This window comes from Electrona antarctica, assembly GCF_951216825.1.
Source record: "Electrona antarctica genome assembly, chromosome: 9".
NCBI lineage: Eukaryota > Metazoa > Chordata > Actinopteri > Myctophiformes > Myctophidae > Electrona > Electrona antarctica.
Window position 1 is genome coordinate 22,230,248 of NC_136790.1, and position 22,422 is coordinate 22,252,669.

At 45.3% G+C, this 22,422-nt stretch overlaps 2 protein-coding genes across 2 annotated transcripts in view; both read left to right on the top strand.

The window, feature by feature from the left end:
• The window catches only part of LOC306929876 (RNA polymerase-associated protein LEO1-like), a gene marked incomplete at both ends in the record, with an annotated part of 209,764 nt that overhangs the window by 12,345 nt on the left and 174,997 nt on the right, over positions 1-22,422 (top strand). The gene's annotated exons all lie outside the window — the stretch shown is intronic.
• Positions 1-22,422, top strand: part of LOC306929146 (plexin-A2-like) — a 104,805-nt gene that overhangs the window by 521 nt on the left and 81,862 nt on the right. Inside the window, exon 2 of the mRNA XM_079509566.1 lies at positions 19,781-21,146. Within this exon, the coding sequence (XP_079365692.1) occupies positions 19,914-21,146 (1,233 nt within the window). The 5' untranslated portion in view covers positions 19,781-19,913. The remainder of the gene's footprint in view (positions 1-19,780; positions 21,147-22,422) is intronic.

Genomic DNA, 22,422 nt, shown 5'->3' on the forward strand with positions numbered 1-22,422 from the left:
TCTAGAGGTATCCCCGAGGAGGCAGCCAAATGAAAGCACAGGTTTTAATATTCATCAGAATAATACACACATACACCAGCAAACCTGAGATATTCTGTTGTTATGAGCCTGTTCAAAATTGTCCATTGATCCCAAATTCCCAATGGACATAACTTATAATAGGGGCCGGTGTGATAGAACAGCCTAGGGCAAGCCATATCGGCTACCTGACACTTTATCAGTGAGATCCAGTATAGGCAGAGAGAAACGGTAACGGAGATAGGAGGAAGAGGCTATAGACTAGACACTAGAGCATCCTTGTGCATTTTAGACTCCAACTCTTGAAACAAGATATAGTGAAGATACCATCCACTGATAAATCTCACAGAGCATTCGCAGCAATATCAACAATTCATCATTTTGTTTTTGTTTTTTTGTTACCAAACTCCTAAAGCTGTTGCCAGGATATTAATCCCTCACTTACTGATTCTCTGCTCCCATGTCTCCGGCATAACCCAGGCTTATCCAGTACACCCTAGTAGGACCCCCGAGGGCAGGAGCCACTGGGTTGGTGATAAGACTGGGTATAAGCTGAGCTGGAGTATGAGCCTAAAGACCCCCGAGGGCAGGAGCCACTGGGTTGGTGATAAGACTGGGTATAAACTGAGCTGGAGTATGAGCCTAAAACAACTAAAGCAAACACAACCATAGCTCAACGCTGTTGGCCAAGCGCGTCTTTGTGTTTGGGTTGAGTTGTTTTGTGTTTGGTGGGGTGGGTGGTGGACGGTGTACTGTGTATGGACCAGTGCAGTGTGTGTGTGTGTGTGTGTGTGGGGGGGGGGGGAATTGCAGTGCAGTCTCTCTGACTCTCACCCCCATCATGCAAACCAGATGAACCCTCTCCCTCTGTATGCTCCCTGCATTCCCGCTTATCTCGCTGGCCAGTTGGACTCGCTTTTCTTCTCCTGGACCCTCTGGAGTGGTTAAAGCCTCTCAGAGAGAGACAGAGACAGAGAGAGGGAGGGAGATTGGGTTCTCTCTGTGCCAGTCAGTCGGACCAACACTTTATCAGCTGCCTGCTAATTTTCAAATTTAAATTAGTCTCTAGTTAATTTTCCTCTCTTTTAACTGAACTTGATATGATTTAATGAATTTCACATTTCATGGGGTTCACCTTAACCTTTGAGAAATATACTTTTATTATCCTTATACAAAAGTTCAGTGGATTATTAGGGGAAGGGGTGTCAGACTGATGAAGGTCATCAACAAAAAATTGAAACACAATTCAAAATGAGTTAATATATTGAATGTGTGTTTTTAAAAAAAATAATTTGTTGAAATGGCTTATGTCTTATGATAGCCGAGTCGGCACCCAGGCTTTTATCTTCGTTCGAATATGATGACCACCAACAGTTCATAACCTAATGAGGGTCAGATCCCTGGCACGGTGGCACCTCCTGCAAGGCAAGTGTCCTTGAGCAAGACACTGAACTCCTAACTGCTCCTGTTGAGTGGGTTGGTGCCTTGCATGGTTTCGTCTGTGATCGGTGTGTGTGTGAAGGGGGAATTAATGCGGGTTGTAAAGCGATTTAGAGAATATATTGTAAATGTACCATTTACCCATCAGATTTTTATCACTGGTGATGTTGTGAATGGGTTGTGCATCTGCTAGATGTGCAGTAGTTATGACCCTGAAGGCAATACAAAGCAAACACAGGTGCAGTAATTTAGAACATCAGTCTCTCCGTGTCATTTACACCCTGTAAGCCATGAGTCAAGCGTTAACATCTCTGTCTGCTGCTTAGACAGACAACTAAACCCTATACCTATAAAATAGATGAGCTGATAAAAGCGGCTATTTTAACTATTTTAGATGAATTGTGCTTACTTTTTTTGAGGGGTGCCAGCCCCTCCTATATTCAGCTATTAGTGAAGATTTCCGTCCTACACAAACATTAAATTCCCATTGACAATGTATGGAGAAAGTTACGTCATAGTGTCTATGCAAATCGGCTTAGTGTTAACTGTACTTGGATGCCTCTTTTTCATCTGCACCAAATCTCCCTTGCTAAAAATAGCCATTGTGAGCTTGTAAATCAGCTATTTTTGGCCAATGTTCCCCCAGAATATGGATGCTGGGGGGGGGTTCAAGCTGGAGGAAGGAAATGAACACATCACATGGGCACACGCACACCATATTATCCACCAAACACCTCAGTGGTTGTTTGAATGACGACCAATTCATCGCGGACACTTGCCGTTTTCGCGTGATGCAGATGTCGCTGGGAGTGTGACGTGGGGCAGGAGCGGTGCCATGCCCGCTAGTTGCGGAAGTAAATCGGGCAAATTAGTGTATGTAAGACAATTACACGGTGTGTGGGTGCACAGCAGCTCACTACTACCCCAGTACCACTGCTACAGACTCCCCCACCCCGTTGCCCACGGAGACACTGATTAAACACGACTGTTCAGATGCTACAGCCTGAGGAAGAAGGGGAGGAGGGGGGGCCCCCTGTGTGTGTATTGTGTATTGTGTGTGTGTGTGTGTGTGTGTGTGTGTGACTCTTTGTGTATTGTGTGTGTGTGCGTGTGTGTGTGCGTGCGTGTGTGTGCGTGCGTGCGTGTGTGAAAGAGAGGGTGAGAAACTCTATGAAAAAGATCCTCCAAATGAATCGCCTCCTCTGGCCCTCCCCTGTCGATCGTCCCTCACCTTCTTGTCTCACAGTGTGAGCCCAGCCTGTAGGGAGGCACTATAGAGAGAGAGAGAAAATCAGAGAGAGAGAGAGAGAAAGAGAGAGAGAGAGAGTGAGCTGGAAACAGGTAGAGCATGGGGGGGGATTGAGTGAAAGACGACAAAGCCTGATTTATATACTTAGTCATCCGAAGGTGTCCCTCAGCAAAAATAGCCAATCTACAAGCTCACAAAGCTTGTAGATTGGCTCTTTTCGATGCGCAACACCGGCACACGGCCGCGTATAAATTAGGCATAAGAGGTATAGGCAGCATGAGATACAGGGCTGCCGACCACATAATCACCACCTGAAGAATGAGTGATTGAGAGAATAGAAAGAAAGGGGTGGTAGAGAGGAGGAGAGATGGAGGCACAGCTGCAGCCATTCAAGCCTGATTTATACTTCATCGCAAGGCGTACAGCTTTTCTACGACAAAGCATAAATTAGGCTTTAGTTCATTGTATGAACAAAGATCTGCGGGTGACATTGAGTGTAAGTGTACACGGGGCTGTAGAATGGAGAGACGGAGTGAGTGTGGGAGCATTACGTACATGTATGTACATACAGGTGGAAGCGTGCAGCTCAACCGGCCAGATGGCTGCTTTGGCGATGCTCAGCAGGCAGTGATTGCTGCCTTGCAACATGGCACGTCGCCTTCAGATTGTCAACGCTGTTGTTGATACAAACACAGCAATCATTTGCTGCTGTGTGTGTTCTGTGCGACGCAGTGTGTGTGCTGCTGACCTGTGTTGGTGGTACAGATGTCCCGATCACGGTTTTGTTTGCTCCCAATTCCGATCATTTAATTTTTAGTATGTGCCAGATTTTTCCCGATCCAATATTTATATTTGTATAGAACACTTATGTCATATCATTCACAATAGTACAATATCCAAAATCACAGACAATATCCACTCTAATATCATGATATGGATATAATATTGATACTAGGGATGTCCCAATCACGTTTTTTTAGGTCCTGATCATTTGAAAATCGCCCCGATTTCCGATCACATGATCGGATCGGGACAACCGTAGTTGGTGGCGTTGTTGTGTGTGGCAGCACTTGAAGGGACATTTCACTGCTGGAAGAAACTGCAGTCACTCAATGTTAATAGCAGTGAATAACAGTAGCACAATTTGAAATTTGCACTCTATGGCGAGAGTCTGTGTTTGACCAGGGTTTGACTGGATTGCTGAATTAGTACAATGACCATAATGCTTTGGTGCACTACCCCTCCTTGTGGAGAGGGGAAGGTTGCGTGGAGCATAGATATAAAATAGAACTGTGTGTGTGTGTGTGTGTGTGTGTGTGTGTGTGTGTGTGTGTGTGTGTGTGTGTGTGTGTGTGTGTGTGTGTGTGTGTGTGTGTGTGTGTGTGTGTGTGTGTGTGTGTGTGTGTGCAATATTCAAGAATTATGCAGTTGATGAGGATATAGTCACCTTTACAGTCAAAGCCAGATTACAGGTCTTTGACTCCTTCCAACCAGACTCAATCTCTCTCTGTGGTACCCTAACACGTTTCCTCCTCATTGTCTGCACCATGACCACACTCCAGTTACAGAAACACTGTCACATATTCTTAATGGCTGCTATGTATATAAGGGAATGTACATTGGCACGACAGAATTGTTGACCTATTAGGCCTTGGGCATGCAGGCATGCCCAAGCCGAGAGCTAAGGCATCGGCAAAATTCTGTTCAGTGTCTGCAATAATTGGCAGTCGCCATATATGGAGAAAGCGATGCTTTCTGTACCCGTGATCTGTATCCTGAAGCACTTGTTGTAGAGTTTTCCAAGTTTGCGCATCCACTATTGTTTGTGTTCAAGAATTTCTTGTTAAATGTGAATGCAAATAAAGATGTTAAATGTGTGTGTGTGTGTGTGTGTGTGTGTGTGTGCGCGCGCGACAGTGAAAAACCCTCTTGAGAGCATCCACCCCGGATCCGGAAGATACCTTTATATGTCTATGGCGTGGAGGTGTGACAACATACATGTAGTCTAGGAAGGAAGTGAGACCATTGTCTGATGCATCATCATATATTTGAAATACTAAAATATCTGTTCCACCCATCTGTCTGTGGCCCTTTTATGCCCATATGGAGATTTCTGTATTTGTCTCTGTGTCCCTTTATTCCTATATATGGAGTTCTGTGTCAGGCATGCCCAAATATGGAGTGTTGTGATGACAGAACAGGCCAGCTTATGGAGTTCTGTGTTAGGCTAAGCATGTCCAAATATGGAGTGTTGTGATGTCAGAACAGGCCAGCTCCATATATGGACCCTAGGCAGGGGCCCTGTCCAGAGCCCGGGCAGAGGCCTTTTGTGGCGGTTCTGGACAACCGTGGGTCCGCCCGACTCGACACCGGGAACTGCACTCCCTGTGGGGGTGTGGAACACGTGTGTCGAATTTGAAGTTGGTGGGGAGAATGGTTGCCGAGTTACGTGGATTACACGCGTACGTACAGAGACTTGGTGCATTTATAGATAGATAGATAGATAGATGAAACAATAACATGGACCAATGAAATGGTAGTTAACTCTATTGGTCAAATGTGGCTTGTGGAGTTAGATGTAGCACCTCCGTGCATTTAAAGTAGATGCAACAACTTGGTACATTCAAATTAGCTGTTATAGCTGATAGCAGCTTATCAGCTTAACTGTTATCAGCTTGCCTGGGGTTGTCGGGGTTATTGCACTAATGACGCGTCGATCAGCATGTTCAGGTTCCGGTACCCAGCATTGGCCGGGTTATTGCGTTGATGAAATAGGCTCTCTCTCTCCCTCCCTCCCTCCCTCCCTCCCACTCCTCTCCTCCTCACACTCTCCCACTTTCTCACTCTGCCTCCCTCCTTCCCTTGCTTGTCACAGGGGACCTCCATCCATATACAGTACTGTGTATAACAACTCCCTCCCTCGCTCGCACTCACCCTCCCTGATCACACTCCCTCGGTCTCTCTGTCACCGGGGAATAGATCTCCATTTATCACAACGCAACAGAAACCACTGCCTGTACACACACACACACACACACACACACACACACACACACACACACACACGCACATATACAATTTTTGAATCAAGACAAGGTAATGGATTTCGATTACATTAAACTGCTTTGGAAACCCGATGAATGAATGAGTGAATGAATTGTAAAATTGGATGACATGGATTTCATCAATATGAAAGCCATGCACAGTTCAAAGGTCCACAGAAGGAAATATAACCGAGCAAGCCAGCACGGTAGCAGTTCTGTGTTGAATGTGGTACCTCAGCAGCATAGCCTGCAAGATGGTCATCATCACCTAACCAACTACATGTCCCATAAGGCCGCAGCACCTGGGCCACGAGGCTGCTGCAGTAATCAGCAGCTTGGCAGCTGCACAGCTGCTGGAGCTGGACACGCTCAGTAGACTAGATGGATTCGAGAATCAAGTCCTGGCAAGAGGAGATTATAAGCAGGAGGCATGTTTGCCTCCCCTGTGTATTTGTTTATAATTTCTCATTGTTTACCCTGCATGTGCTATTTTGGAGAGCGCTTTCATGTGAGGATGGAGAAAATGGGATGGTTTGCTTTGTGCCTTTTCTATTTGAGGGAAATTCACTATTTTTTGCATGTCTTCGTATAGGCTAGGCCTCTCGTCCACTGGGGCTATTACCATTTCAAACTATTGTGGACATTTTTAGCCATTTGTCCCCATATCAAACATTTCAAAATAGGCATAGAATTTAGGGTCAAGCTAGGCCAGCCCTGGGCTGTTGAAAGAGATTGTAATAATCTGGGCAGATGCTTATATTTGTACAAGCTTTGGTTGAATCTCCACTGGGCCTAATTTGCACAGGGGATTAAACGTTAAATGGGTGCTGGAGCAAGCAGATATTTCAAGTTGTAGAATAGAGGCGGGACAATCATTGCTATCTCTCTTCCGTTCTCCCCTCTGTCTGTCCGCCTGCCTCTCTCCATCTCCCCTCTGTCTGTCCGCCTGCCTCTCTCCATCTCTGCTCAACTACTACTCATGATTTGTCAGCGGTGAAGGTAGCAGCTGTTCCATCTGCATTGTAATTTCTTTGATCGTAATCACTTGTGCCAGCTACCTCCAATCTTGGCATCCTCTGCCCCACCATGCCATATGGGCAAAGAGAAGGGCAAAGGAACACTGAAGAAACACACAGGCCTCTTTGGAATCACTTATTGTTGGATTTGAGTGCATTGCTCCCCTGTAAAGGCCATGTGAGATCATGTGAGACTTATTATACGTCCGTACTTCGCAGCTTCGTATCGTCGCTGTCGGGCAGAAACCTTGTATGTGCAAAACCTTTACTTTTCAAGAAATTGAAAAAAATAAAAAACCTGTGTTCCAATGCATCTGAAGTAGTTATTTAATCACAAGCTCTTATACTTTTCATTGGTTAAATGTTATAAAGCCCACAGACAGACTTAACCATTTAAGGGCATGGCATGGCATAGCATGTCGTTATAGGTGGAAAGGTTCTTAAGTTGTAAAGAATACCGGAAATAGTAGCTCTACAAGCTCAGAATGTGCATGATGCAATTGTAAGCTTGTATATCAGTTATTTTCACTACTTATATGCGACAGCGATACCCCACCACCCCCGCTCTCCACTGGCAGTGTGTAGAGTCTATTATCCGCCATGTGGACTGGGCTGGAGATGTAATGCTTTTTTTAAACTGTGAAGTTCTGAATGATTGATGCAGACAAGGAATCCCAGCCCAGCTGTAACTGGATCAGGCTTGTGTGAGCTCCTGGATGCCGGGAGTGATTTTCGAAGAGCCCCCACTGAAGACGGTATCAGCCAGTAACATCACACGGCCTGAGTAGCACACTGGAGCGAGTATAAGTGAGCGAGAATGCTCTTTACGGTAGCCCAAAACACAACCGGAGAGATGTTCTGTCAGTGTCGGGTCTCTCTCTTGGTCGATATGTGCAAACAACACAGCCCATGTTTCGCCAGCCCGTACTCCCTTCAGATGTACTTCAGAGGTGCTGTCCACAGATAACACGCCAGGCCTTGCCATGCCCTCTCCTCTTTTACCCCCTTATTCTTCTCGACTCGTAGTCATTTAAGCGACATAAAGGAGGGAGGAGAGGGGCAGGCGCTGTTCTGCAGCTCATGTGTGTGCTCCGCGGCTTTTGAGCACACACAAGCAACAGCACCCGCTGTCTTCTTCTTCTCTCTCTCTCTCCTACGATGGTCTGTGAATTATAGAAGACCTGCTATTGCGCTCAGGCTGCATGGGTTTTCATCAGAGCGCTGGAGGTCACTTTGACTTTACCCTCCATGCTCATCGTATATGCAACACAAGGGATATGAGGAAGACTTGAGAGGAGCCTGCTTCAGGTCGCCATTAGCTCAGGAAGACCGGCTATGAGATTTATGGAAGAGGAGACGAAGGCCGACGGGGCCAGGGAGGGGAGGCCAAGCGTGGCTGAGTGAGTCTGTGTGCAGCCGTGCCCTTCATTTGGTTCCTGGATTCTTCTTAATGGCAATTTCACTGTATCTGCATGCATTATGCATGCGCTCTGAGATAACGCCAAGCGTTGCAGGAGAAGCCTGCTGATTGTGTTGTGTGGCAAAGTGTTTGAATTGGTCCCTCACCTCACATCTGCCTGAGTCTCGTATAGCATCCTGTGGCCGTTAGGAGCAGAGAATACTAGGATGATGTAGTGCCGCTTTTAAGCTTCAGCTATACTTAGCTGCGCATGGGTGTCGTGCACTGAAAATAGCTGATCTACAAGACCATGACATGCGCTTCACAACACGTGGAGTGCACATTGGGAGCTTGTAGATCTGTTTTTGGTACACAACACCCGTGCGCATCTGAAGAATAAAGCAGGTTTTACTGTTCCCCCTGGACACCTTCTGTGACTCTACCATCATGATTAGCAGCCGCCTTGAGAGTGCTAAAGTCTGCAATTGCTGAATTGACCAATAAACGAAACGTGTGGGGGAGGAAGGTTGGATTTTCTTGTGGTTTACATTAAATCTTGTGTTAATGCTGCAAGCCAGACAAAGCTGTCATCCAGCCTAAAATAATTTCATTTTAGGCCCATTATATTTTCGATAGAGAATTTTTGCATCTCAAACATTTATTATCACAAGTTGTCTTCAGAGGCCCTCATGCTGAGAAACAAGGCTGGGCAGAAACACATACCATTTAAAATGTGGAACATGATGAAGATCTTGCACAACTGTCGCAAAACAGTGACTTTATTGTGTGGTGTCAGAGAGAAGATATCCTGTGGGTATGTGCAATATGAACATTCGCCTCATTGGGCCTGAATGTTTGTTCCTGTGAGGGGGGCCTGACACAACTCGGGACCCATAGCCATGGGCTGACCCCTCTGTGTTGTTTGCCACAAATGAAGCAATGGCAGACTGATCATAAAACATTGCTTTTATAATAAAAAACCCTACGGGTCCCTTGTGATTCAACATGACATTCATTTAAAAGTCATCCTTGATAAAGACGGCATTTTCATGTCCTAATTCCCCTTACCCATCACAGGGAAGGTACCGGTGTCAGCCTCCGGCTCTGGCGTTGCTAACTCCACCCCTCCCCCCCCCCCCCCCCTCCCGTGTCTCTGACACATTTGACCTACTTCTGTCTCCACAACATTGTAAACAGATCTACTAATTGCCTTCATTTATTCATTTGGAAGTCAAGTTCTGTTGCGGCTGGCGCCCTCACAACTCATTCATGTGTAATGTGTACAATGCTCGCCCTCCCCCAATGACTCCTAAGTGTGGGTTTCCTCCCGTCCCCCAGACAAAAGTATCCCATCAGGCCATGCAGTTTCATCCATGGTTAGATACTGTAAATTGGAACGTCGAAGCCCTGTGGTGGAGTCTGTGATATAGCAAAGCCATAGTACTATGAAATGCAACAGTAGAAAATATAGCCCCAAAGCAATTCTTGAACTTCAATAAAGTTACATTCTAACTTAAGAATTCAGTTTCAGAACTTTTTGCTGCAGACCAGAGACAAAGATATATTTTATCATCATGTTTTCACTACTGCGAGTGCGAACATCAAAGCCAAAGTGAGGATTTTTTTTGCTCCATCTATCCCTCCTGTGATCAAGAGGACAGCAGGTCTGCTATGACTGGTGTAGTTCAAACACTGTTCTTCCACCCCTGCAGCCTACACTGTTATTGCTTTTGTCCAACCTTGTGAAACTAGGCCTTCAGAGGAAAAGTTATTTTTCCAATCAAATCTGAAATCTGAAAATGACATGGCTCCTGTTATTGACTCAGTGGGTGAACTGAGATGTTCTAGTATATAATTGTGACCATAGGGCGCATTTACTATGAAAACCTGCATTTCCCTGTGACACGCCACAACTCTCACGCCTTGTGACATCACACCTCCATTTATGGCCACGCCTCGTGACATCATGCCTCCATACAGTATGGTCACGTCTTGTGACACATCACACCACCATATGGCCATCTCCATATATGAAGATCACAACACTGACCTCATCTAACCCTGGATAACCATACATGGAGAAGACTGGATCATCACGTAGATCTGCATATGGAGCCGGCCAGCAACTCTACATCTGACCTCAAACCCTTAGATATCCATATATGGAGCTAACCTGTTCTGACATATGTTGGTCAGACGGGTGGTCCTGCCCCACCTGTCCTTCCTGTTCTGACATTCATATGTTGATCTGACCTCATCAAACCCTGTACACTCAAGACACGCTCCATATGTGGCCAGTACAGAATTCATTCCATATGTTGATCTGACCCCCAATGCCAAAGCAGTCTGCTGTCACCCAGGCGGATGTGTGCACGCGACCTCGCTTCTCTCCCTCAGGGCGTCTTACTGGTATACCTGTATACTTTGTACAATAAATAGCAAAAACAGCTGATCTACAAGCTCACAGCGTGTCACATTGCGGTATTTTCTCTATTTTTGAAATGCATGTAATTCAGTCTGACCAGAATCAGGGATTTTAAAAAAGCATACCCAGATTCCCCACTGAAAAAATGAATGACCCGGTGAGGGATTTCAAAAGCTGACATGGATTCACCCCGACAGACTATTGACTATTCCCAATTCCAATCACTCAACCCAACACTGTGCCATTCTCCGTAGTAAACCTGTCTATGTTACAAAAGACGTTATTGTGCTGCACGACTGACATCAATGCATTTGATTTAGTGTTTTGTTTGTAACATCATTCTGCATCAAGCCAAGGTTTTCAAATTGACTATACAAGCAGCGTGAGCACACTCCTGGCAGTTCTTCACTGGGCTAAAGCAAATATACAACACCAAGTTTCATACAAAGGCAAGCTGGCAACATAAAAAATGATGTGCAGAGACACTATCACAGATGCTGTATTCCCTGTGAACATTTTACTTCATCTGTGCTGGCAGACAGGGTCAAAGCAACAAGAAAATAAACCCAACCGTCTCTGCTGCCCCACGGATCACGCCATATAGGACACCGCAGAAGCTGTGACAGCAAGTCACCCCAATAAAAAGCTGAACCGAGTGTTCTGTGATCTGGATTCAGGTCAAAGGGTCGTGTTTGTAGAGCGTGAGAGACTGGCTTTTTTTCCCTCTCTTTTGTATACATTGTGATTGGTGCTGCTCGGGTCCCCATGCAGTGCAGAACCCCCCCAGCCAACTGTGTGCGTGTGTGCGTGTGTGCGCGCGTGCGTGCTCCTCTGCGTGCGTGCGTGTGCGCGTGTGTGCTCCTCTGCTGGGGCAGGAGTGTGTCTGAGTGGCGAGTATTCAGCAGGGAGGGCACTGCGCGAGGTGAAGCGCTGTCTCCATAATCCAGGGTAAACACTGAGCAGCATGACTGCACGCCTCAGACGTGACCAAATCCAGCAGAGCAGAAATGGATGGAACGATGAGACTTTCTGCTTGTCTGCCCGCCTTGCCTGTCTGGCCTGGTTTGCTCTTCTGCGAGAACTTTGTGTTCCTCCAGAGAGCTCAGCTTGAGGCTTTCAACAGTGAGTTAACCTCTGTGCAGCACTATTGTTGTCTGTGTGTAAAGTCCAGCTGGGCATGAGCTGGCATATATGATTATGAGCATATATTTAGATTGTTTCTATTTTCTCTGTGCCCCTAGGTTTGTTTGTTTGTTTGTTTTTCCCAATGTGGATGGAAGTATTCATCTCACATCCCACTGACAAGGGAAACTGCTTGATCGGATTAAAATCCAAATTACACCAACACCAGCACAGCTGAAAGCTTCTTGTGGGATTTAAAGCAGAACAAGCAAAACAAAGAAAAACTAGACATATTGCATTGTGGTTGTATTCCTTTGCCAACCATTTGCCATTTACATCCGCATCTGTCCAGACTGTTAGGAATTTGTTTTGTCAGGTCGCAGTGACCTTTAACCGGGCGTATGGCCGTCGGACGGACAGACAGACGGATGGACTGACAACCTGAAAACAAACCTGACCTTTGACTTTAACCTGAAAAAATAAAAAAAAACTGACCTTTAACTGGGCGGACGGACGGACAACCTGAAAACATAATTTGATTGATTGAAGTATTTATTAACAGTGTTGTAATCTCTAAATGGACCCTCGTCTGGTTCTGACAGACTGGTAGTGTGTGCAGGCTGGGTGGTGTGTGATAATCCAGTTGAAGTATTCCTTTGGTACGGCGACTGCGGCAGTGTGGCGGCGGGCCCGGGAGAACAATAACGCGACACGAGACAGTATCACGCTAAATGTTCACAAACTTTATTACACAAACAGGGAACATATATAGTGCTGGACCATAATAACGTGACTAGATATGAGACATAGAAACATGACATGATAATGACAATGCAGCAGGGCTGACCTTACTGGCGCTGAGATGTCTCTCGTAGCCTATCTATAAAGTAGCACTAGGCTACAGTGCAGGCAGTACACATATCAAGTACACAGTACACTGTATCTCAAGTTCAAGTACACAGACTTAGATGTACATGGACAACTCATAACAAACAGTTTGCAGAATTACAGTACATTTCAAGCACAACACAATACAAAAACTGTTAATGTGAGTGGACGACACCATAAAGCATTACACTTGTTTGCAAGTGGGTCTACGTTTTCAATTCATCATAACATTTTAGAGACGTACAAATAGCCAAAAACAGGAAATCATCATAAAGGAGGTAAAAAAGGGGAAACAACATATACAGTGAGGGGAAAAAAAGGTGGGTGGGGGATTCAGATTTTACGGGGACCAGTTTCGAATTGAAGCCGTCCATAGGTGCCCTTTGAGAGCGGTTTTGAAGGAGTCAAGGGATTTACATGTCTTAATGACAGAAGTGTTGTTTTTGTCGGCTATTTTTCAATTTAGTCTCAGTCTTAGTCCAGTTTCAATCACCGTTGTTAGTTTTTATATTATTTAGTCGAACTCATCCTTTTTTTATTTAGTCTAGTTTTAGTCGACTAAAAGTCGAGCATTTTAGTCTTTATCGACAGTTGGTAGGGCATTCCACATTTTTGTGGCATAGGAGCGAAATTAATTTAGTCCCTTGTTTGTGCCGAATCTGGGTTGCACATGGTTTGTTGAACTCCCTCTGGTGTTGTGGGTGTGGACCTTAGAGTATATATGAATAGAGACGGCACCCGAGTTCTCCTCCCATCCACTTGCATTAAGTTGCTCTAAAGCGCATGAGGCGATTTCACTCCTCCTTCCGAGTAGGAACAGAGTGCATTCTGGGATGGATTGGGCCCATACACATGAACGCGCTGCCGTTGACGTATGAAACAGCGTTCACGTGTCATCATGAACGTGCACAATGATGGTCAACGGACCAGCGCGTTCATGTGTTTGGGCCCACGCTGCAATACCAAATTCGGCTTGGGTTCGTGGGGTGAGGCCCAGTAGTAGCCTGACCAGTTTGTTTTGGGAAGTCTGGAGCCTTGTTTTAAGGGCCTTCAGACATGGCTGTCTGCCGGCAGAGGCATGAAAAAGAATAGAATGGAATTTTCTTTGGAAACGCTGTTCATAGGCACCTCAAAGTGGTCTCAGTGGGTGTGGTAAACGTATAGGGGATTCACACTGAGACGGACTGAGTCTGTTTCATTTGAACCTTTTCCAAATACGGTTGCATGGTCCCCGCTGGCCATGATTCACATTGCCCGAGATTCAAAAGCGCACACTTGCATAACACACTTTGATCCTCCAGGTGGCGGTGTGCTTGGACCATAGTTTGAATAATGCAGAGTGGGGTAACAGGTACGGTCGCCCCAATTCCATCTCACCCCAGCTTTTTTCCGCCGACCTCGGTGCGGCGGTTCTTGTATTCTTTATTTTGTTTTACTGAGAATAAGGTTAGAAATAAGTTTAGGGTTAGGCATAGTTTTACTGGGGTTAAGTTTAGGAATAGGGTTAGGTTTAGGCATAGTTTTACTGAGGTTAAGGTTAGGAATAAGGTAAGGTTAGGTTTAACCGTTTACTTTAGGAATACCAGGCCGCGCTGTTCCGCCGGCTGTACGCCTGGGGCGAGTTGGTAAAGGGGCGAGTTGTTTTGTATTCCAGAGTGGCCCTGCTCCTGTAACTGTGAATAATGGCAAACTGCCTGAAGATATGTTGTTGAGAATCTAAAATTGTTAATTGTCCAGGCCGAAGGCATGGGGAGAGAGTATGTTTTGCACTCCGTCCGTGTGTGTGTCCGTCCGTCCTTCCTTCCTTCCGTCCGTCTGTTACCAGCTAATCTCCGGCACCGTTGGCCCGATCCATGCCAAACTTTGCACACACACTCCCTGGATGCCAACGACGAACCTCTGCCCCAAATATTCCTCAACGGCCTGTTATAGCGCCACCATGAGGCCGATTTAGGCAAAACACATTTCTGTAGATTACTCGTACACATTTTATCCATACAATTCGGTATACACTATCTCCATGGTCATGTGATCAACACGGATCTGCACCATTTCCCATCTTCCTTCCTGATTGGCTAAGATTCGCTTCCAAAGCTCACATGATTGGTCCGTTTCGAACAAAATGCCACAAATCACAAACACAGTGTGCAATTTCCGTGAAATTATACACGCACATTTCCACTAGGCTGAGGACGACATGACACAATTTATTTTCCAAACCAGCCTCATGGTGGCGCTATAACAGGGCAATTCCTGTTTTTACCTATAACTGCGTCGTTCTGTGTACAACTTTGTATGCGCACTTAGAGGCATGGAAAAACATTTTCCCTGCATCCCTCCACATCTGCCGGTTATAGCGCCACCATGAGGCCGATTTCTGCAAAACACATTGTTTATATTAGTCGCACAGATTTCATCCAAATCTCATGCAAATCGGTATACATGATCTCTGTAGTCATGTGATCAAGGCGAGTCTTTTTGATTTCTCAGATTCTACACTGATTGGCTAAGATTGCCTTCCAAAGTCTTCAGGAGTGGCCCGTTTTGTACAAAATGCTGCACATGTCCTGCTCATCCAGAATTCTATCCTCAGAGATGCTATGAGTGATCTGACTCTGCATTTCCTCAACACAATGAAGAAAATTGTTGCAAAAAACAAACAAACATGTTTATATCACTCCTAAACATTTTGCCAAACATCACACACACTCCTATCCTCCTGGTGGAGACCTGTGCCCAGAAGGGCACTTTTTCCTAGTTTTTTTTTTTTTTTTTAACATACGTACATTGATTTTTCTTTACAACATAGTATTCTCAAAACATGAGAATACTGTAAACCACTCCTACAACTGGCTTTTTGAGTGGTGTAAACCACTCCTACAACTGGCTTTTGTGTGCAGAAAAAAATGAGCATGGTTGCTATGTTCAAAATAGTTTCTGACGTAATTAAATCACACCCGGGTGAACTGGATGACCGTAGCAACCATGCTCATTTTTTCTGCACAAAAAAAGCCAGTTGTGAAATCACATCCGGGTGTGATTTCATTACGTCAGATCAGAGCTGATCAGGCTATATAATACCTTACCTTATATAGACCACAGCTGATCATGCTATATAAAACCTTACACCACTCAGTTCACACGGGTGTGATTTTTATTTTCCATACACCCAAATGGCAGCACAAACACTAAAACAAAATCTTCAAAGAAACAACAGGATATGTCCATGAATACAAAACAAACAAACATGTCCAATTAATTTTAGTTACTCTTATGTATTTGCTACAAGAGAGAGAGACTTTAAGAGATGTTTAAGTCAAGCCACTTTGATGGTGTCATTTTAAAGCCACAGTAGTTGGCTCCATGTTCAGCAACTACAGTCTACAGACATGTAGTTGTCTACAGACATATTTGAGCAAGAATCGTGCAAGACTATAGGTCTATTTGGGTCCATTTTGCAGTGTACTGTCCGTCCAGCAAATCCACCAGATTTCACCTAATATGTATGTATTAACACAAGGAACTGGCACTGTAGCTTGGACCTTGGTGGTCATTAATAGGGAGGCCGGCGTACACTAAAGCCTGCCAAACTTGACCGTGGAGGCTGAGACACTCCAGTGACTCCTTGTGCCCCTGCTGAGAGCATAGCGGGCACAGATGGACAGGAGATGCAAGAGAGAAAGAAGCTGGACCTTACCCAGCCGTCTCAGTGTCTGTCCATCCGCCCCGCTCTCTGCTGGCTCATACCCAACTCTGCCTTAGTTATGTAGCCAATGGTGAGCACCCACCGCATCCCCCCCCCCCCCCACCACCCCACGTTAAGATCTGACACGGCTGTCTTCATTTAACCTTTACTTATACTCGGAAGTCTCAGGGAGAAATCCAGCCTGTTTGTGCTTGAGCCAAGGTAAAAAATAAATAAATAAAAACAGTCATTTGTCTCAGTGTACATTTGCCTCCTAGCTTGGCACATACATTAGCCTGGTAGGGTGCTAAATATGGATTTAACTGCTTAAGCCCTATTTTATACTCGCACATATGTCATGGCATTCTTTTCTGCCTATACTGGTATGACCAAAATAGGGATGCAATGTGGTTGAAAGCCTTTTTTTCCTTCTTATTTTGCAGAGGACTGACTTTTTGACACTTCAGGGGTTTTGCCAATGATGCACATTTACACATTTGCTGTACTTGGACTGCAATGTAACATGTAAATCTGTAAACTGCCATTAACCAACACAGTAATTTGTTTTCATCTAATTAGTGTAGACGCACACTATCAGCATAATACAGAGTTAAGACACAATATTCATTAATGATTTTCCTACATGTCCATTAGTGGTTTTCTTGGTTTCAGGTTCAGCCCACCCGTTTCTAAAGCATTTTCAAATGCAAGTGTGCAGAAGTATCCCTTTTTGTACTTTTATACTGATTTCTTTCTCTTTTTAAAATCTGTTTATTAGGATTTTTTTTGTTTATAAGGCATTTCAAAAATGTTTATCAGATAATGAACTCAACAGAGTCAAAAATATAGCAAAAACAAAACCGTACAAAAGACAAACTAACATACAACTTGCAATAAAGTGAGGCATATGGCTGTACAGCACTTAAATGGCTGGGTGTAGTCAGACAGGCATGCTCGAGAGCTAGAGTGTCAGTTTGGGAACCGGAAGGTCCCTGGTTTGTGTTGGAAGTTAGCCTGGTTTGGCCAAAATACTATCGCTGCGTAGGGCACTTTTTTGCACTAGCAGATTTGTCTGGTTTCCAGGCTAGTTGTTGGAAGTGTCCTTGAGCAAGACACTGAACCCTATAAGTTCTGCTCCTGATGAGGCTGGTACAGAACCTTGTTTGGTTGCCTCCTCGTGTGTGGGTGAATGTAGCGCACAGTGTATGTATAGCACTTTGGATATATAGAAATACAGACCATTTCATTTACTGTCCTCTCCCCTCCCGCCTGGCAGCTTTATTACTCCAGTAATGGGCCCAGATGAAGTAACTGTATGAAGCCACCTCATCTCTTAAAGGGGCATTCCACTCATTTTCAATATTTTACTATGTCATTAATATACCTTAGAGCTGTTGTGTGGAAATAATAAACAAAAGTCCCCCCATTCTGTGTTTCCTAGAACTGGAGGTCTGAAAGAAATCATTAACATGGTGAATCACAGCTTTAATGTTTTTGTGGCTTTCGCCTTTATTTTTTTATGGAGGGACAGACAGTAGGCTGACAGGAAATGGGGAGAGAGATGGGGGGAAGACATGCAGTAAAGGCCGTCGGGATCGGGAGTCGAACCCGCGGCACACTGCCGGACTGGATTACCAGCCAAGGTGCCTGGACCGCTGAGCCACGGCCCAGGCCGGTGAATCACATCTTGATGATGACATCAATATGTGATTCACCATGTTAATGATTTTTTTCACACAACACAACCACACAACAGCTCTAAGGTATATTAATGACATAGTAAAATGTTGAAAATGAGTGGTATTCCCCTTTAACACTATTTTGAGTGTGTGCCTAATTACACACACTCTATTTCATTTACCTGAGACCAAACGCAGATTTGGTGTCAAATTGGGCTATTTTATCTGCTCTGTATGTGAATCACACTACATATTACAGTTGTGAAACTAAGAAAAAAGCTACCTGCGTTTCATTACAGTACATTCTCAAACATCATTACATGCATTCAAAGCATATTAGGCATATTCTATGAATACTTCCACTTTAATGACATTAAAACTGTATGCATTGTAATACAAGATGAATTTAGAGGTACTCATGAGATTATTATGAATGATGCATTATTGTTCAGTTGCCACACAAGAACACAACGGACATTCAATTATATTTTGTGTATAATACATGTTATATGCTTATTCTGATGGCCATAGTTTCTTTTGAGAACACTGAAGTCAGCAACAAGGTAACACCTTGTAACCTTGCCATGTCCTCCGTACTTATATGACTACAAATGTCAGCCTAATCCGACCCCCAATTGACTTCAATTATATTAATATTAAATGTACATTCTTCAGAAAAGGATGTGAAGCGATAGGTCCAGAGTCTCCAGACTAAAGGATGTGAAGCGATAGGTCCAGAGTCTCCAGACTAAAGGATGTGAAGCGATAGGTCCAGAGTCTCCAGACTAAAGGATGTGAAGCGATAGGTCCAGAGTCTCCAGACTAAAGGATGTGAAGCGATAGGTCCAGAGTCTCCAGACTAAAAGGATGTGAAGCGATAGGTCCAGAGTCTCCAGACTAAAGGATGTGAAGCGATAGGTCCAGAGTCTCCAGAGATGTGAAGCGATAGGTCCAGAGTCTCCAGACTATCACCAACAAGGACCACAGGCTCATCTGTAGATTTACAGTATAATTACAAAGTACATCTTCATGCGAAACTTGTATTAAATTGAAATCTGTGTTGAGTGCGTGGGGACTCATGGACCTGAACAGAATATATATAATACAACACGTCAGCCACCGTTGGCCTCTCTCGAATCCAACCCTCCATCCATCCATCCATCCGTTGTCCCTTTCCGTTCAGTCGCCAGGGGACATTGTTTGTCCCTGGCTCGAAATATCTACATAAAATATGCTAATGAAATTAAATGTGGAAGTGTGAGGGGTTGATGCTGCCTCATTCTGAGTCTCTAATGACTCCCTGCCATCCCTTGAAAAAAAAAACCTGATTAATTTGGAAATGTCGGCCACTGTGGAGAGTGATTAATTCCTCGTGGATCCAACCATTTAGCAGAACATGAGGGAGGGGGAAAAGGAAAACAGAGAGAGGCCCCGAAAATATGGAGGCATAATTAATACATTTGGATCATATTTAATTAGCCGCCTAAACAGAGGTTAGGCACAGGAACCGTTTGTCATCGCTTTGTTCGAGTAATAGGCCTCTCTCACGCAGAAATGGATATAATGAGCACCCCTGTAGACAGGGGGAACATCCAAACAACTCTCAGGCAACTAAAGATGTGAAGACAGCTCTTATAAACACTTTCTTATTTCTCTGATGTCTAAATACGGAAAAACAAGCGCATTTACTTATTGAACGCTTTCAGCTGAATCATTTAATGCAGCTGCTACACACAAAAACAGTTTGTCACTGTCATTTAGAGAACAGGTTGGTCTGACATTGAAACTATTTCTGTTTTCTTTTCTCTCTTTCAGAATGATGTGGAGGTCACCAGAGAGGGAATAAAACTACACTGCTGCCCACCTTTCCTTCCTCACACAATCTTGTATATTACTCATTCACAATCCCAGGCATTCGTTGCCTGACCTCAGTGTTTCCTTATACCCCATGGGGATGGGATCGGGCTTGGATAAAAGATGGACTTACTGTGGCCTCACCAAAGGTTGCGTCCCCCTAAAGGCCATGCTGTTGCCTCTGGCTTTGTGCTTATTGACTATAATCCACGTCGGTCAAAATGCGGCCAGCGGCCATCCCGTCCTCAGCGTCTTCCAGCCTGAAAGGAGGGAGTGGTCCCTAAACCACCTAACCGTCCACCAGTCCACAGGGGCCGTGTACATTGGGGCCGTCAACCGCATCTATAAGCTGTCGCCCAACCTCACCCTCCTCGTGTCCCATGACACGGGGCCCGAGTACGACAATAAGGCCTGCTACCCTCCCCTGATAGTCCAGCCCTGCTCGGAACCGCTGGCCTCCACCGACAATGTCAATAAACTCCTCCTCATCGACTATTCCCACAACAGGCTGCTGGCTTGTGGCAGCCTCTACCAGGGAGTGTGCAAGCTGATGAGACTGGACGACCTGTTCATACTGGTGGAACCCACGCATAAGAAAGAGCACTACCTGTCCAGTGACAGCCAGCCGGGGACCATGTTCGGGGTGGTCGTGCCCTCGCACGGCCAGGACGCCACGCTTTTCATCGGCACGGCCGTGGGAGGCAAGCAGGACTACTTCCCCACAATCTCCAGCCGCAAACTGCCCCGTGACCCGGAATCCTCATCCATGCTGGACTATGAGCTCCACACGGACTTCGTCTCCTCCCTCATCAAGATCCCCTCGGACACGCTGGCCCTGGTCCCACGCTTCGACATCTACTACGTGTACGGCTTCGCCAGTGGAAACTTTGTCTACTTCTTGACCGTTCAGCCGGAGACACCAGAGAACGGCATGCCCGCCGGCAGCTCCCCCGGCGACCTTTTCTACACCTCTCGCATCATCCGCCTCTGCAAGGGCGACAAGAAGTTCCACTCCTACGTGTCGCTGCCAGTGGGGTGCGTTCACAGGGGGGAGGAGTACCGTCTTCTCCAGGCAGCCCATTTATCCAAGGCCGGCGGGGTGCTGGCCAGGTCCCTCAACATCAGTGCCCAGGAGGACGTGCTCTTTGCCGTGTTCTCCAAGGGACAGAAGCAGTTCAGCGACCCGCCGGACAACTCCGCCCTGTGCGTCTTCACCATCCAAGACATCAACACCCGCATCAAGGAGCGCCTGCAGTCCTGCTACCAGGGAGAAGGAAACCTGGAACTGCACTGGCTGCTGGGGAAGGATGTGCAGTGCACCAAGGCGGTATGGTTCACTTGTACTTGATATGTTTGTATGAAAAATAGCAGATCTACAAGCTCATAGCGTGTCACATTGTGACGCATTGTGAACTTGCAGATCGGCTATTTTCAAAGTATAAATAAGGCTGCCTGTAGGTGTATCGATGAAAGAGAGGGAGAAAGACAAGCTGACATACAGGTGGACAGATGCACACAGAGACCGAGAGAAGCATGGTCCAGCATAACAGAGCAGTAGGTAGAGTGATAGAGACTGACACCCATGAAACCCACACAGCTAAATCCTGAGTGGTCATTTGACTGAGTGTAAACTCAGACTGGACTGGATTTTGCTGTGCATGATGAAAATGATTAAACCCACCACAGGCTGGGATGGGAATTCACACTTGACTCTTTGATTGACCTGCATCCACATTCCCACTTCACATTAGCTGATAGGCAGATTGCCGGGGCCTCGCTCAAGAGACCATTCAGGTTTGTTGTAGGATCCCGCGAGAGAAGTCGAGCGGGAGGAGATTAATTCTACAATGCTAATCAGAGTGGGTTTGTGTGCAGCTTTGATTTCAGTCAGGGAAAAGCTTTGCCATGAGGTCCCTCCCTCCCTCCCTCATTCTGTCCATCAGACCCAACTCTCCCTTCTTTTTTTCCCTCTCGCACCCTCACTGTTGCATATCTTCTTTTTCACGTCTTTCTTTCTTTACCCACTCCTTACCCACACCTTTTCTTTACCATCTTTGTCTCTCTCTTTCTCCCTCCATTTGTTTCTTTCTCTCACAGTCCACTGTTTCTCTCTCCCCCTTCTATTGTTCTACACCTTCCCCCTTTCTGTTTCCCTTTCTCCTTTTCTCTCTCCATCACTTTCTACATTTCTCTCTCTCTCTCTCTCTCTCTCTCTCTCTCTCTCTCTCTCTCTCTCTCTCTCTCTCTCTCTCTCTCTCTCTCTCTCTCTCTCTGTTTTATTGTGGCTGTCAGCAGTATTTGATCCCTATGAGACTCATTCTTAATGTTGAGAGCAGGGCATTCTCGCTGTGCCCCTGTGACAGACATAATTCAGCATAATGAGGGACTGTCATGTCATGAAAACAAGAGAAATTATATTCATCGTTTATATTGTGGGACTTACAAACATCCTCATTGAAGCATTTAATGATGTGAATACAACTGAATGTCATTAATAATAGTAATAATAATATTATGAATAATAATAGTATTAATAATAATAATAAACGTAATATTTAATTAACACAATATACTCCCCTTGACCCCTTGTCATGAGGTTATGG